The following is a 12,521-nucleotide window of genomic DNA, read 5'->3' as shown; positions in this document are numbered from 1 at the left end:
CTTTTTTATATGTTCAATAATTCTAAGAATGATAAAGTTATAAAAGTCACTGGACAAATAATAGTTAATTGACTAAAAAATACATTGTTGGGTTTGGATGTAAATATCTAATATACAAAATTATATTTACCCGTTATAATCTTCATTGATCCCAGCAAATGGTATTGGTTTACAGCGTACAAAAACTGTAAACATAACCAGTACAAGTGATATAGTAGATGTAACAATTGTAAATCTCATAAGGCCTTTACAGTACATATGTAACTTGGAAGCAATGACACCTCCCAGAAGCTGGCCAAAAGCACCTCCTGGAATTAAAACAAGTCCTAAAGGAAAAAAAGGAGAAAGAGAAAACACAATTAAAAATAATCAACTAAAGACAGTACAGAAAATTCATACATTGATTCATTCCTCTCTGCTCTAAATATATAGCAAACATACATTTAAATAAAAAGACAGAAAATTTGATACAGAGGGCATGATATACATCTCAACAAACTGAACCTTAAAATTAATAAAAATTTGTGAATGGGGCTGAAGCTATGGGCCTAATGGAATTAAGGACAGAACTGGTCAATTTTGCTCCTATAGTAGTAACGATATCTAAGATAAACCCAAAACTTAATCCATGCAAACAGAAGATGAGAACTGTCTTACTGAGAGCTATTATTATATAGCTTCCTGGATTTATGGTTTGTAGCAAGAGGCATGCCCATAGTGACAAGAGTTCACAAACAGAGATTTGTTACCAAGTAGTAAACCAAGCCTCCCATTGCTTCTGTGTAATATCAACAATATCACAACAAAGTGGGACTCAAGAATAACCATTCAGAGATATCGTTTTCTTTTCTATGAAGCCTAAGGGCTTAGAAAGAAGTAAGCACAAGAAAGAGGGAAAAGGAGCAGGAGGAGGAGAAGAAATATAGTTAGAAAAAAACTCAGATGAAGATAGCACAGTAATTTCATACATTGATATAATCTCCTCTGCACCAAACATATAGAAATGGTAGGTTTAAATAGGAAAATAGGAAGATAAATATAAGGTAAAAAAACAAACAAAAATCCCATTAACATCAGATTAAATTTATAGCATACAATTGTCTGACAGTCTTGTAAATAACTTTTAAATACCCGAAAAGATTGACAGTATAACTTCAATGAAAATGAAGTACAATCATAAGAGAACGTAATAAAAAATAAAAGCAGGTGGATAAAAAAAGAACAAATGAGAAGCCTGGATATTTTAAAATGCAATTGTTAAAATAAAAACTCAAATCCCAGACTAGAGACATTTGAAACTGAATTAATAAATTGGAATAAAGCATTATGTTATTCATCCAGCATGTAACTTAAAAAAAGAGAGTGAGCCCAGCTGGTGTGGCTAGGTGGTTGAGCATCAACCTATGAACCAGAGGTCACAGTTTGATTCCAGGTCAAGGCACATGCCTGGGGTTGCAGACTCAGTCCCCAGTAGGGGGCATGTAGGAGGCAGTCAATCAATGATTCTCTCTCATCATTAAAGTTTCTATCTCTCTTTTCCTCTCATTTCATCTCTAAAATCAATTTAAAACTTTAAAAAAAAACAACAAAAGAAGAATAATTAAAATAAGCATTTAAAAGACAATGAGTACAGTGGAGAAATTTGATACACATGACCTCAGCAAGATGATGGTCAAATTCAAAAGTAGTAAGCTATGTCTGTGGTTTTCCTTTCAAAACCCTTAACTCCTGTCTAATCATTAGAAAAACATTAGACAATTTCCAATTGAGGAACATTCTAAAAAATACCTGACAAGCACTCCTAAAACTGTCAAGGTCATCAAAAACCAGAGAAGTCTGAGAAGCTGTCATAACCAAGAGTAACTAAGGAGACATGAGAACTAAATCTAATATGGTATTCTGAGTGAGATCCTGGAACAGAAAAAGGATATTATGTGAAGGCATAAGGAAACATAAATAAATGTTGACTTTAGTTAGTAATATTAATATTGGTTTACTAATTCTAAGCAATATGCCATGCTAACATAAGATATTAACAAAAGGGAACCTAGGTGTACATATATAGAAACTCTACTATCTTCAATTTTTTTCTATAAATATAAAACAATTCAAAACATAAAGTTTGTTTTAAAAGGCATTGACAATTGTATAAGAAGCTCCACAAAATGTTTTACAGCAGTCGTGAGAAATATAATGAAAGGTATACCAGAAAAAAAATATTTGCAAAATTGTTACTGAGAATGAGAATTTTCCATAATTAAAGAAACATTAGTCTTGGGAATAAAAGTACACTTCAACTGCTGAGAAGTAAAAAATGAATAATTAATTATATCTTGCATATAAAGAAATAAGCTAGAGAAATTCACAACATCAATACTAAAGCAAAAATTATAAAAAGTTGCCAGAGAGCATGTTATTTGCAAAATAATTACAATTATAGCTAGTTTTTAAAAAGGTAATATTAATAACCTAGACCAAACACATATGAATGTACACACACACATGCTCCTGAAAAGTAGGGGTAGTGAACTGTCAATGGTTAGTTAATCTCCTAACCCAAATGAGGGAGATAAAATGAAGAAAAAGAGATGATTAATAAACAAAAAATACAAATAAGTTAAAAATTACTTAAATAAGTTAGAATTCACAATAATACTATATAAATAAAATTAAACTATTAAAAAGACATTATTAAATTGGATATTTAAAAAAGCAAACTTTGAAAATAAAGTAAAAAAATATGGATTATGGCAATATATAAAATAAATTATGTAAAAACTGCCCAGATTTAAAGAAATTTAAAAATCCAAAATCAAAGTAGTATTTTAATTCAACGTTTTCAAAATAGACTTAGCTTGTAACACTATTAAAGATGTTAAAAATTAACTTCTTTGAACAATCAGTTACTTTAAAAGAGAAAGAAACACATATATTTAGCAACTGAAAATCTCAGTAATTCATGGATTAAATAAAAATGTGATAATAAAAATTAAAAATGATTAAAACTGAACAATAATAAAATTATATTTGAATGTATGAGAGGCTATTAAAGAAAATCTATAAATAATGATACCTCCATCATAAGGTTGTTAGGATAACTAAATAAGTTAATATTTAAGTGCTTAGAATAATATCTAGTCACAGAGTAAACATTATATGAATGTTTGTTAAAAGGTAGACATTTACAGACAAATTAATTTATTAGTAAGCAAAAAAGTACAGAGTAGGGGCAACATTTATCAAGAAAATTGTGAGAATTGGAACTGAAACAGGAGACTTCATAGGGTAAGCAATAAGTCTAAAGATAAGGAAGTCAAGAAGAAGCAAAACACATTTTACCCCAGAATCACAGAAGTCAAGGGCAGTAGGTACCAACAAAAACAAGAGTGAGTAAGAGTTATAAACAAGAAGAAGAATAGAAGTCTATATAAAATGTTTGATCCTCAAAATTTCTATTCCCAACTACATGGCATGTGCTTGACCAAGGAGAAGACCCTAGACTTACTCAGTTTGAGCTTGACAACCATACGTTTTGGAAAAGCACACCTGTAATCGGAAAACTGAGAACCCAACTCAGGTAAGAAAATATTGGCTGTCAGTCTTATTGGTCTAAGCCAGTGATTTTTCAACCAGTATGCAGTGGCACACTGGTGTGCTGCAAGAATTTCTAAAACATAAAATACTTGACTATTTAGTCAGGAGCACTGACCCCTTTTCCCTTAGACTGTCAAATTAAAAAATGACAACAGCCAACACAACAATAGCCATCCAGTGAGAGTGAATCAAAATTATATCTAAGGCCATGAAGTCCTTTTTCTATGCCTTATTCTAAAAAGCTTTATTATTTCACTAGAGGCCTGATGCATGAAATTTGTGCAAGAGTAGGTCTTTGCAGCCCTGGCTGCCTTGGCTGCCCTCACAACCCCGCCAGCTTTGTACAGAAGGTCATCCGGAAGGTTGTCCAGACGGTCATTCTGCCATTCAGCAGTTCGGTCAATTTGCATATTATGCTTTTATTATTATAGATCATTCCATCTAGAATTTGTGTTTGTGTATGTAGTGAGGTAGAGGTCAAGATTTATCTTTTTTCATAAGAATATCTAATTGACTTAAAATCACTAATATCTAATTAACTCAATTTTAAATATGTTTTAAATTTATATTGTTGAGGGCATACACATATATAACTATATTACCTATCTCACTGGTTGACTCTTCTGACATTATAAATGATCTCTCTGTATACTAAGTAATGCCTCTTGCTTTGAAGAATACTATATTTAAAATTATTATAGTTATACCACCTTTTGTTTTGGTTAGAATTAATATAGTACAACTTTTTAGATTCTTTGACTTTCAACCTTTTCATGTCCTCATATTTTAGTAGTGACTCTTGTAAGTAACATAGTGGATTTTTCCCCTCAATCTGACAATCTTTATTTATATACACACTAGAGGACTGGTGCACAAATTCATGCATGGGTGGGGTCTCTCAGCCTGGCCGGCCAGTGGGGAGAGACCGTGCAAGGTTGGCTGGCTACGGGAGGTTATCTGTGGGAGCACACTGACCACAAGGGGGAAGCTCCTGAATTCAGCATCATCATAGTGACCAGTGGTAGTCAAACTAACTATTTGACAAGCCTTATTTGTCAACGTTTAGATTATTGGGTCATAAAGATTGCTTAGGCTTTTATATATATATAGATAATTACCATTCTATTTATTGGGCAAAAATTCTCCATTACCCTCTGATGCTGTATATTTTGGAAGCAGAAGCACTGACTACTGTTTGTTCTATCCTTTCAAGGATATCTGTATAGCGAACAGCCTTGGATAATAGAGGTAATGTCCTCCTCCAGAGTGAGGGCAGGTTTGCTTCCAGTTTTGGAAGACAGAGATAGCGTCCCCTCTGGAACTAAGAGAAGACAAGTGTGCTGTTGAATATAATAAAAGTTAATATCTCCCTCTGGATCAAAAGGCATGCATGATTACTATCCATTATAAAGTATTTGGGTTCCCTAAGCTCAGGGAATGTAATGCAATCCACTCCTGTAATGCAACCCATGTGTGTGCAGATGTCACTGGCTCTCCTTCACATCATCCTGTGGGATTGGGGCTCAGAAAACACACACACACACACACACACACACACACACACACACACACACACACACAAATACTCCAGCTATTGCTATTGCTGTGAGTCACAAACTTCCCTTCATCTCTGACCAAGGAGTCTTATGTCTTCTGCCATCATCTATGACATTATGATAGACTAACTTGTTAGCTTTCAAAGAGAGTAAAATTCAAACCCTTAACAGATCTTAGCACTTATGGTGACAAAGATGGGATGCTTACAGTGATATGGCTTTATGAAAGATGAAGAATTACAGCCTCATAGACAAAGTAATGGAACTTGACAGAAGTACTGGGAATCAGTAGTGATCATGCTGATTATTGCCTATTAATGATGAAGAATTGGGAAGGTAGCTGCATGCTGAAGTAGACTTAAAAGGACAGCACCACAGAAGGTGCCATGGTAGGTATTAACTCTCCTCTGGGGAAAAGGACTTCCTCACCAATCTGATCATTAGCCTCTGATTTGCCCATGGTAACAACTATTACTAAGATACATACTGGTTGGACAGAGGATTCCTCCTGATTTCAGACAACAGTTACAGAGGTGTGCAATCACACTGAGTGTGAAAGGAGGGAATTTTATAAACACTATGGACACAAACTGGTGAACAATCAGAAGTTTAGCTAATTTGTTTGGTTGATTATGGAGTGGAGTGCATAATTGCTTGTTAAGGTGAAATGGCAATAGCTGGGTTATTTTAGCACCCAAAGACACAGACCAATTTTCATTTATGTTGCAAGGCCACAATTATGCATTTGCAGTACTCCCTCAGAAATACCTAAACTCTTCTGCCATTTTCCACAAGCATTTATTGTCACTACTACTACCCTCTGATGCCCAAAACATTCACTGATAGATAACATTCAGTTGGCTGGAAGGTCAGAAGCCACAGACTCAATGACTATGACTTTGGTGTTATCACACCTTCATGAGCAAGGATAACTGATGATGCCCAAAAAACTGAGAAGACAGATTCACAATATCCATTCCCTCTGGCAGTTTAGGAAACATAATTGTCTCCCTTCCCCCTGACCAAAAGGCAGCCTAGCATCACTTTGGACTCTGAGTATTGGAGACACAGATGACTCACTTGGACATTCTACTTGGTCTTTTATATCAGCTAACCCACAGGAAGTGTAATCCGAAGATCTACATTGGAAGCTAATAAGCAAGCTCTGGCATACTCCCTACTTTGAGGTAGCACAAACCTACTTACCCATTTGATCCACAGGTCCCCATGACTGATGATTTTGTGTTGGAGCCTTTGGAAAAGGGAGGCAGCCTCCACTCGAAAGTATCTCTTAGGGTATTAGACTCATTGACTCCCTGAAACCTCTACATTTGAAAAACAACTCTTGGTTTACTATTGGTTTCCTGTCAAAATTGAAGTCCTAACCAATGGAGGCTTTGATATTCTCATTTTGGGATAGACCAACTCAGATTCATAACTATTTGACAAGCCTTATTTGTCAACTGGAAATGGTAATATTTAAGCGACAGGCATGTTCATACGAGACTTTTAAGTTCTTTTTTTTTTTAAGTAGTAATTTTTTTTTTAAATTTTTTTTATTAAGGTATTATATGTGTACATATCTTACCATTGCCCCCCCCACCCCACTCCCATACATGCCCTCACCCCCCAATGTTTTGCATCCGTTGGTTACTCTTATATGCATGCATATAAGTCCTTCAGTTGATCTCTTATTTCCCCCACCTCTCCCTAAACTTCCCGCTGTAATTTGACAGTCTGTTTGATGCTTTACTGCCTCTGTATCTATCTTTTTGTTCAGCAGTTTATACTGTTTTTCATTATCCCCAAATGAGTGAGATCATGTGGTATTTTTCTTTCATTGACTGGCTTATTTCACTTAGCATAATGTTCTCTAATTCCATCCAGGTGCCTACAAATGGTAATAATTCCTTCTTTTTTATGGCAGCATAGTATTCCATTGTGTAGATGTACCATAGTTTTCTGATCCAGTAATCTGCTGACGGGCACCTAGGCTGTTTCCAAATCTTAGCTATTGCAAATTGTGCTGCTATGAACATAGGGGTGCATATATCCTTTCTGATTGGTGTTTCTGGTTTTTTAGGATATATTCCTAGGAGTGGGATTACTGGGTCAAATGGGAGTTCCATTTTCAGTTTTTTGAGGAAACTCCATACTGTACTCCACAGTGGCTGCACCAGTCTGCATTCCCACCAGCAGTGCACGAGGGTTCCTTTTCTCCGCATTCTCGCCAACACTTGTCGTTTGTTGATTTGTTGATGATAGCCATTCTGATAGGTGTGAGATGGCATCGCATTGTCGTTTTGATTTGCATCTCTAGATAATTAGTGACTTTGAGCATGTTTTCATGTGTCTCTTGGCCTTCCTTCTGTCTTCTTTCGAAAAGATTCTATTTAGGTCCGTTGCCCATTTTTTTATTGGATCATTTATCTTCCTTTTATTAAGTTGTATAAGCTGCCTGTAGATGTTGGAGATTAAACGTTTATCAGTGATAATATTTGCAAATACGTTCTCCCATACAGTGGGATTTCTTGTTGTTTTGTTAATGGTCTCTTTTGCTGTGAAAAAGCTTTTTATTTTGATATAGTCCAATTTGTTTATTTTCTCTTTGGCTTCCGTTGCCCTAGGGGCAGTATCAGTGAAGAAGTTCTTTCGGCATATGTCTGAGATTTTGCTGCCTGTGGATTCCTCTAGTATTTTTATGGTTTCCCGTCTTATATTTAAGTCCTATATCCATTTTGAGTTTATTTTTGTGTATGGTGTAAGTTGGTGATCTAGTTTCATTTTTTTGCATGTATCTGTCCAATTTTCCCAACACCATATATTGGAGAGACTGTCTTGACTCCATTGTATGTTCATGCCTCCTTTGTCAAATATTAATTGCACATAGTGGTTTGGGTCGATATCTGGATTCTCTATTCTATTCCATTGATCTATATGTCTGTTCTTGTGCCAGTACCAGGCTGTTTTGAGGACAGTGGCTTTGTAATACAGCTTGAAATCTGGTATTGAGATCCCACCTACTTTCTTCTTCTTTCTCAGGATTGCTGTGGCTATTCAGGGTCTTTTTTTATTCCAGATGAATTTTTGGAGAGTTCTTTCTAGTTGTGTGAAATATGCCGCTGGTATTTTAATGGGGAGTGCATTGAATCTATAGATTGCTTTGGGTAGTATGGACATTTTAATGATGTTGATTCTACCAATCCATGAACATGGTATGTTCTTCCATCTGTTTACATCTACCTCTATCTCTTTTTTCAGTGTCCTGTACTTTTCCGTGTATAGGTCTTTTACCTCCTTGGTTAGGTTTATTAATAAATATCTTAATTTTTTTGGTGCAACGGTAAATGGGATTGCTTTTTTAGTCTCTCTTTCTGTAAGTTCACTATTGGTGTATAGAAATGCCACAGATTTCTTGGCATTAATTTTGTATCCTGCTACATTGCCGAATTCATTTATTAAGTCTGTTAGTTTTTTTATGGAGTCTTTCAGGTTTTTTATGTACAATATCATGTCATCTGCAAATAAGGACAGCTTTACTTCTTCTTTTCCAATTTGGATGCCTTTTATTTCTTCTTCTTGTCTAATTGCAATGGCTAATACTTCCAGTACTATGTTGAATAGGAGTGGTGAGAGTGGGCATCCCTGTCTTGTTCCTGTTCTTAGGGGAAATGGTTTTAGTTTTTGCCCATTGAGTATGATGTTAGCTGTGGGTTAATCATGTATAGCTTTTATTATGCTGAGGTATGATCCTTCTATTCCCACCTTGTTGAGAGTTTTTATCAAGAAAGGGTGTTGGATTTTGTCAAATGCTTTTTCTGCATCAATTGATATGACTATGTGATTTTTATCTCTCAACTTGTTTATGTGATGTATCACATTTATTGATTTGCGGATATTGTACCATCCTTGCATTCCTGGGATAAACCCTACTTGGTCATGGTGTATGATCTTTCTGATGTACTGCTGGATCCGATTTGCTAGAATTTTGTTGAGGATTTTGGCATCAATGTTCATGAGGGATATTGGCCTGTAATTCTCCTTCATTGTGTTGTCTTTATCTGGTTTTGGTATTAGGGTGATGCTGGCTTCATAGAAGGAGCTTGGAAGTGTTCTTTCCTCTTGAATTTTTTGGAATAGTCTGAGGAGAATAGGTTTTAGTTCTTCCTTGAATGTTTGGTAAAACTCTCCTGTGAAGCCATCTGGCCCTGGGCTTTTGTTTGCTGGAAGCTTTTTGATGACTGCTTCCATTTCTTCCATAGTTATTGGCCTATTGAGGTGTTTAGATTCTTCCTGTTTGAGTTTTGGAAGGTTATAATTTTTCTAGAAATATGTCCATTTCCTCCAGGTTGTCCAGTTTGTTGGAATAGAGTTGTTCGTAGTATTTTTTAACAATCCTTTGTATTTCGGCAGGATCTGTTGTTATTTCACCTCTTTCATTTCTGATTTTGTTTATTTGGGTCCTCTCTCTTTGCTTCTTGGTGAGCCTGGCTAAAGGTTCATCAATCTTGTTTATCCTTTCAAAGAACCAGCTCTTGGTTTTGTTGATCTTTTGTATTGTTTCTTTGGTCTCTATGTCGTTTATCTCTGCTCTGATATTTATTATTTCCTTCCTTCTGCTTACGCTGGGCTTTTCTTGTTGCTCTTTTTCTAACTCTTTGAGTTGTTGGGTTAGGTAATTTATTACCATTGTTTCTTGTTTTTTGCAGTAGGCTTGTAGAGCTATGAACTTCCCTCTCAAGACTGCTTTCGCTGTGTCCCATAGATTTTGGATTGTAGTGTTTTCATTGTCATTTGTTGCCATGATGTTTTTTATTTCTTCTTTGATCTCTCTGGTAACCCAGTCATGGTTTAATAGCATGCTGTTTAGCCTCCATGTGTTTGATTTCTTTGGGTTGTTTTTATTGTAGTTGATTTCCAGTTTTATGCCACTATCGTCTGAGAAGATGCTTGATATGATTTCTATCTTCTTGAATTTGAAGAGACTTTGCCTATGTCCCAACATATGGTCTATCTTTGAAAATGACCCATGTGCACTTGAGAAGAATGTATATTCTGTGGCTTTGGGGTGAAATGTTTTGAAGATGTCAATTAATTCCATTTGGTCTAGTGAGTCATTTAGGATTGATGTTTCTTTGCTGATATTTTGTTTAGAGGATTTGTCCAATGGTGATAATGGGGTATTAAAGTCTCCTACTATGATTGTATTGCTGTCAATCTCTCCCTTGATATCCTCCAGGAGTTTTTTTATGTATTTGGGTGCTCCTGTATTGGGTGCATATATGTTTACCAGAGTTATTTCTTCTTGTTGGATTGCTCCCTTTAGTATTATGAAGTGGCCTTCCTTATCTCTTGTTATGTCCTTCACTTTGAGATCTAATTTGTCAGATATAAGTATTGCTACCCCAGCTTTTTTTTCAGTTCCATTTGCCTGGAAAACCTTTTTCCATCCCTTCACCCTCAGTATGTGTGCGTCTTTTTTTCTGAGGTGGGTTTCTTGTAGACAGCAGATATATGGGTCATGTTTTCTTATCCAATCCATTACCCTATGTCTTTTGATTGGGGCATTTAATCCGTTTACAATTAAAGTTATTATTGATAGGTACTTATTTGTCGCCATTCCTATTCTTTACACCTGTGTTCCTTCTTCGCTTCCTATTTCTTTTTTTTTTTTTTACAGCAGACCCTTTAGCATTTCTTGCATTGCTGGTTTGGTGGTAATAAATTCCCTCAGTCCTTTTTTGTCTGTGAAGCTCCTGATTTCACCTTCAATTTTGATTGATAGCCTTGCTGGGTACAGAATTCTTGGATTCAGACCCTTCCTTTGCATGACTTTGTATATTTCATTCCATTCCCTTCTGGCCTGATGAGTTTCTGTTGAGAAATCAGTTGCTAATCTGATGGGGGTTCCTTTGTATGTAACTTTCTGTCTCTCTCTTGCTGCTTTTAAGATTCTTACTTTGTCATTGGTGTTTGCCAGTTTAATTATGATGTGCCTTGGCATCAGTCTTTTCGGGTTCATTTTGCTTGGGACTCTGTGAGCTTCTTGGATTTGTGTGGGTTTTTTCTTCCCTATATCAGGGAAATTTTCTGTCATTATTTCTTCAAACAGGTTTTCTATTCCTTGCTCAGCTTCCTTTCCTCCTGGAACCCTTATTATGCGGATGTTGTTTTGTTTTGTGTTGTCCCAAAGTTCCCTTAGGCTCTCCTCCTGCCTTTTAATTTTTTTTTTCTAGAAGTTGCTCTACTTGGGTATTTTTTTCCCATCTTGTATTCTAGCTCATTGATGTGGTCCTCTGCTTCTTCTAGTCTACTCTTGATGCTTTCTATTGAGTTCTTTACAGCAGCGATGTCATTTTTCATTTCTTCTTGGTTCTTCTTCATTTCCTCTTGGTTCTTGCTCATATTGTCGAATTTGTCTTCCATTCTTTTCAGCCACTTATGATGATTTCTCTGAATTCTTTCTCTGGAAGGTTGCTTGCCTCCATTTCGTTTACTTCCTTTTCTGGTGATGCCTGCTTTTCTTTCATATGTGTGCTGTCTCTTTGTCTCCGCATGGTCTCTCTTCTCTGGATGTCTGGTTATGTAGTTCTCCCCCTCCTTATCCCAGGTGAAATCTGACCTTTCCGTGGTGGAGTGTAGAGCTCCTCTGAATCCGCGTGTTTGCGCCAACTGGGGACCAGTGTTCTGGGGCTCGCAGCTGTTCCGTGGGTGCCGCAGTTGTGGATTCTCAGGTTTCCGATAAGCTCCACTTTCCCGTTCAAGATGACGCAGTCTCACGTCTAAGCCCGCAGCTCCAGGAGGGGACCCAGCTGCAGTGGGGGCTGTCAGGTCAGGGGAACCCCGTCTAGCCGTCCCCCACCTTCTTCTGGAGTTTAGCTGTCCCTTAACTTGCCAACAAACACTCCTCGTGTGACCCTCAGCTGTTCTTTCTTTCTACTCCGGGACAAGGCTCAGAACACGTCTATCTATTCCGCCGCCATTTTTCCTCTCGAGACTTTTAAGTTCTTAAAGAAAGACCTCCAACAGGTCATACAGCCCTCAGAAGACAATATAAATCTCCCTTAAATAAAGTTCCTCTTGGTTACTCAGGGGAGCTTTCTGGAGAGATTACTGAAACATTATTTACATGCACCTAACAGTTATTTCTACAATAAGAGTAATCAAATTAGAAAAGATTCTACAAAATTTGTACCTGGTTTTAGTTGAACTAATCAATGACTCCACCTCATCCCTGGAAAGTACTCTGGTCAGACTGTCACTCATCAGCATTGTTATTTGTGGATAACGGAATTGCCTAAAACTTCATCCTTGCAGGCCAAGGTAAAATATATGCAATAGCTAATACATTCTATTAAACCTGGATTAACA

The 12,521-nt window shown here is 36.5% G+C and overlaps 1 protein-coding gene across 1 annotated transcript in view; it reads right to left on the bottom strand.

Moving 5' to 3' along the window:
* Positions 1–12,521, bottom strand: part of LOC308252753 (solute carrier organic anion transporter family member 6A1-like) — a gene marked incomplete at its 3' end in the record, with an annotated part of 42,028 nt that overhangs the window by 14,774 nt on the left and 14,733 nt on the right. Inside the window, exon 3 of the mRNA XM_080677468.1 lies at positions 131–326. Coding sequence (XP_080533594.1) covers positions 131–326 — 196 coding nt within the window. The remainder of the gene's footprint in view (positions 1–130; positions 327–12,521) is intronic.

The sequence above is a fragment of the Plecotus auritus genome (assembly GCF_963455305.1).
Source record: "Plecotus auritus genome assembly, chromosome: 7".
Taxonomy (NCBI): Eukaryota; Metazoa; Chordata; class Mammalia; order Chiroptera; family Vespertilionidae; genus Plecotus; species Plecotus auritus.
Note: the sequence above shows the minus strand (reverse complement) of the source record. Positions and strands in the feature narration are given on the sequence as shown.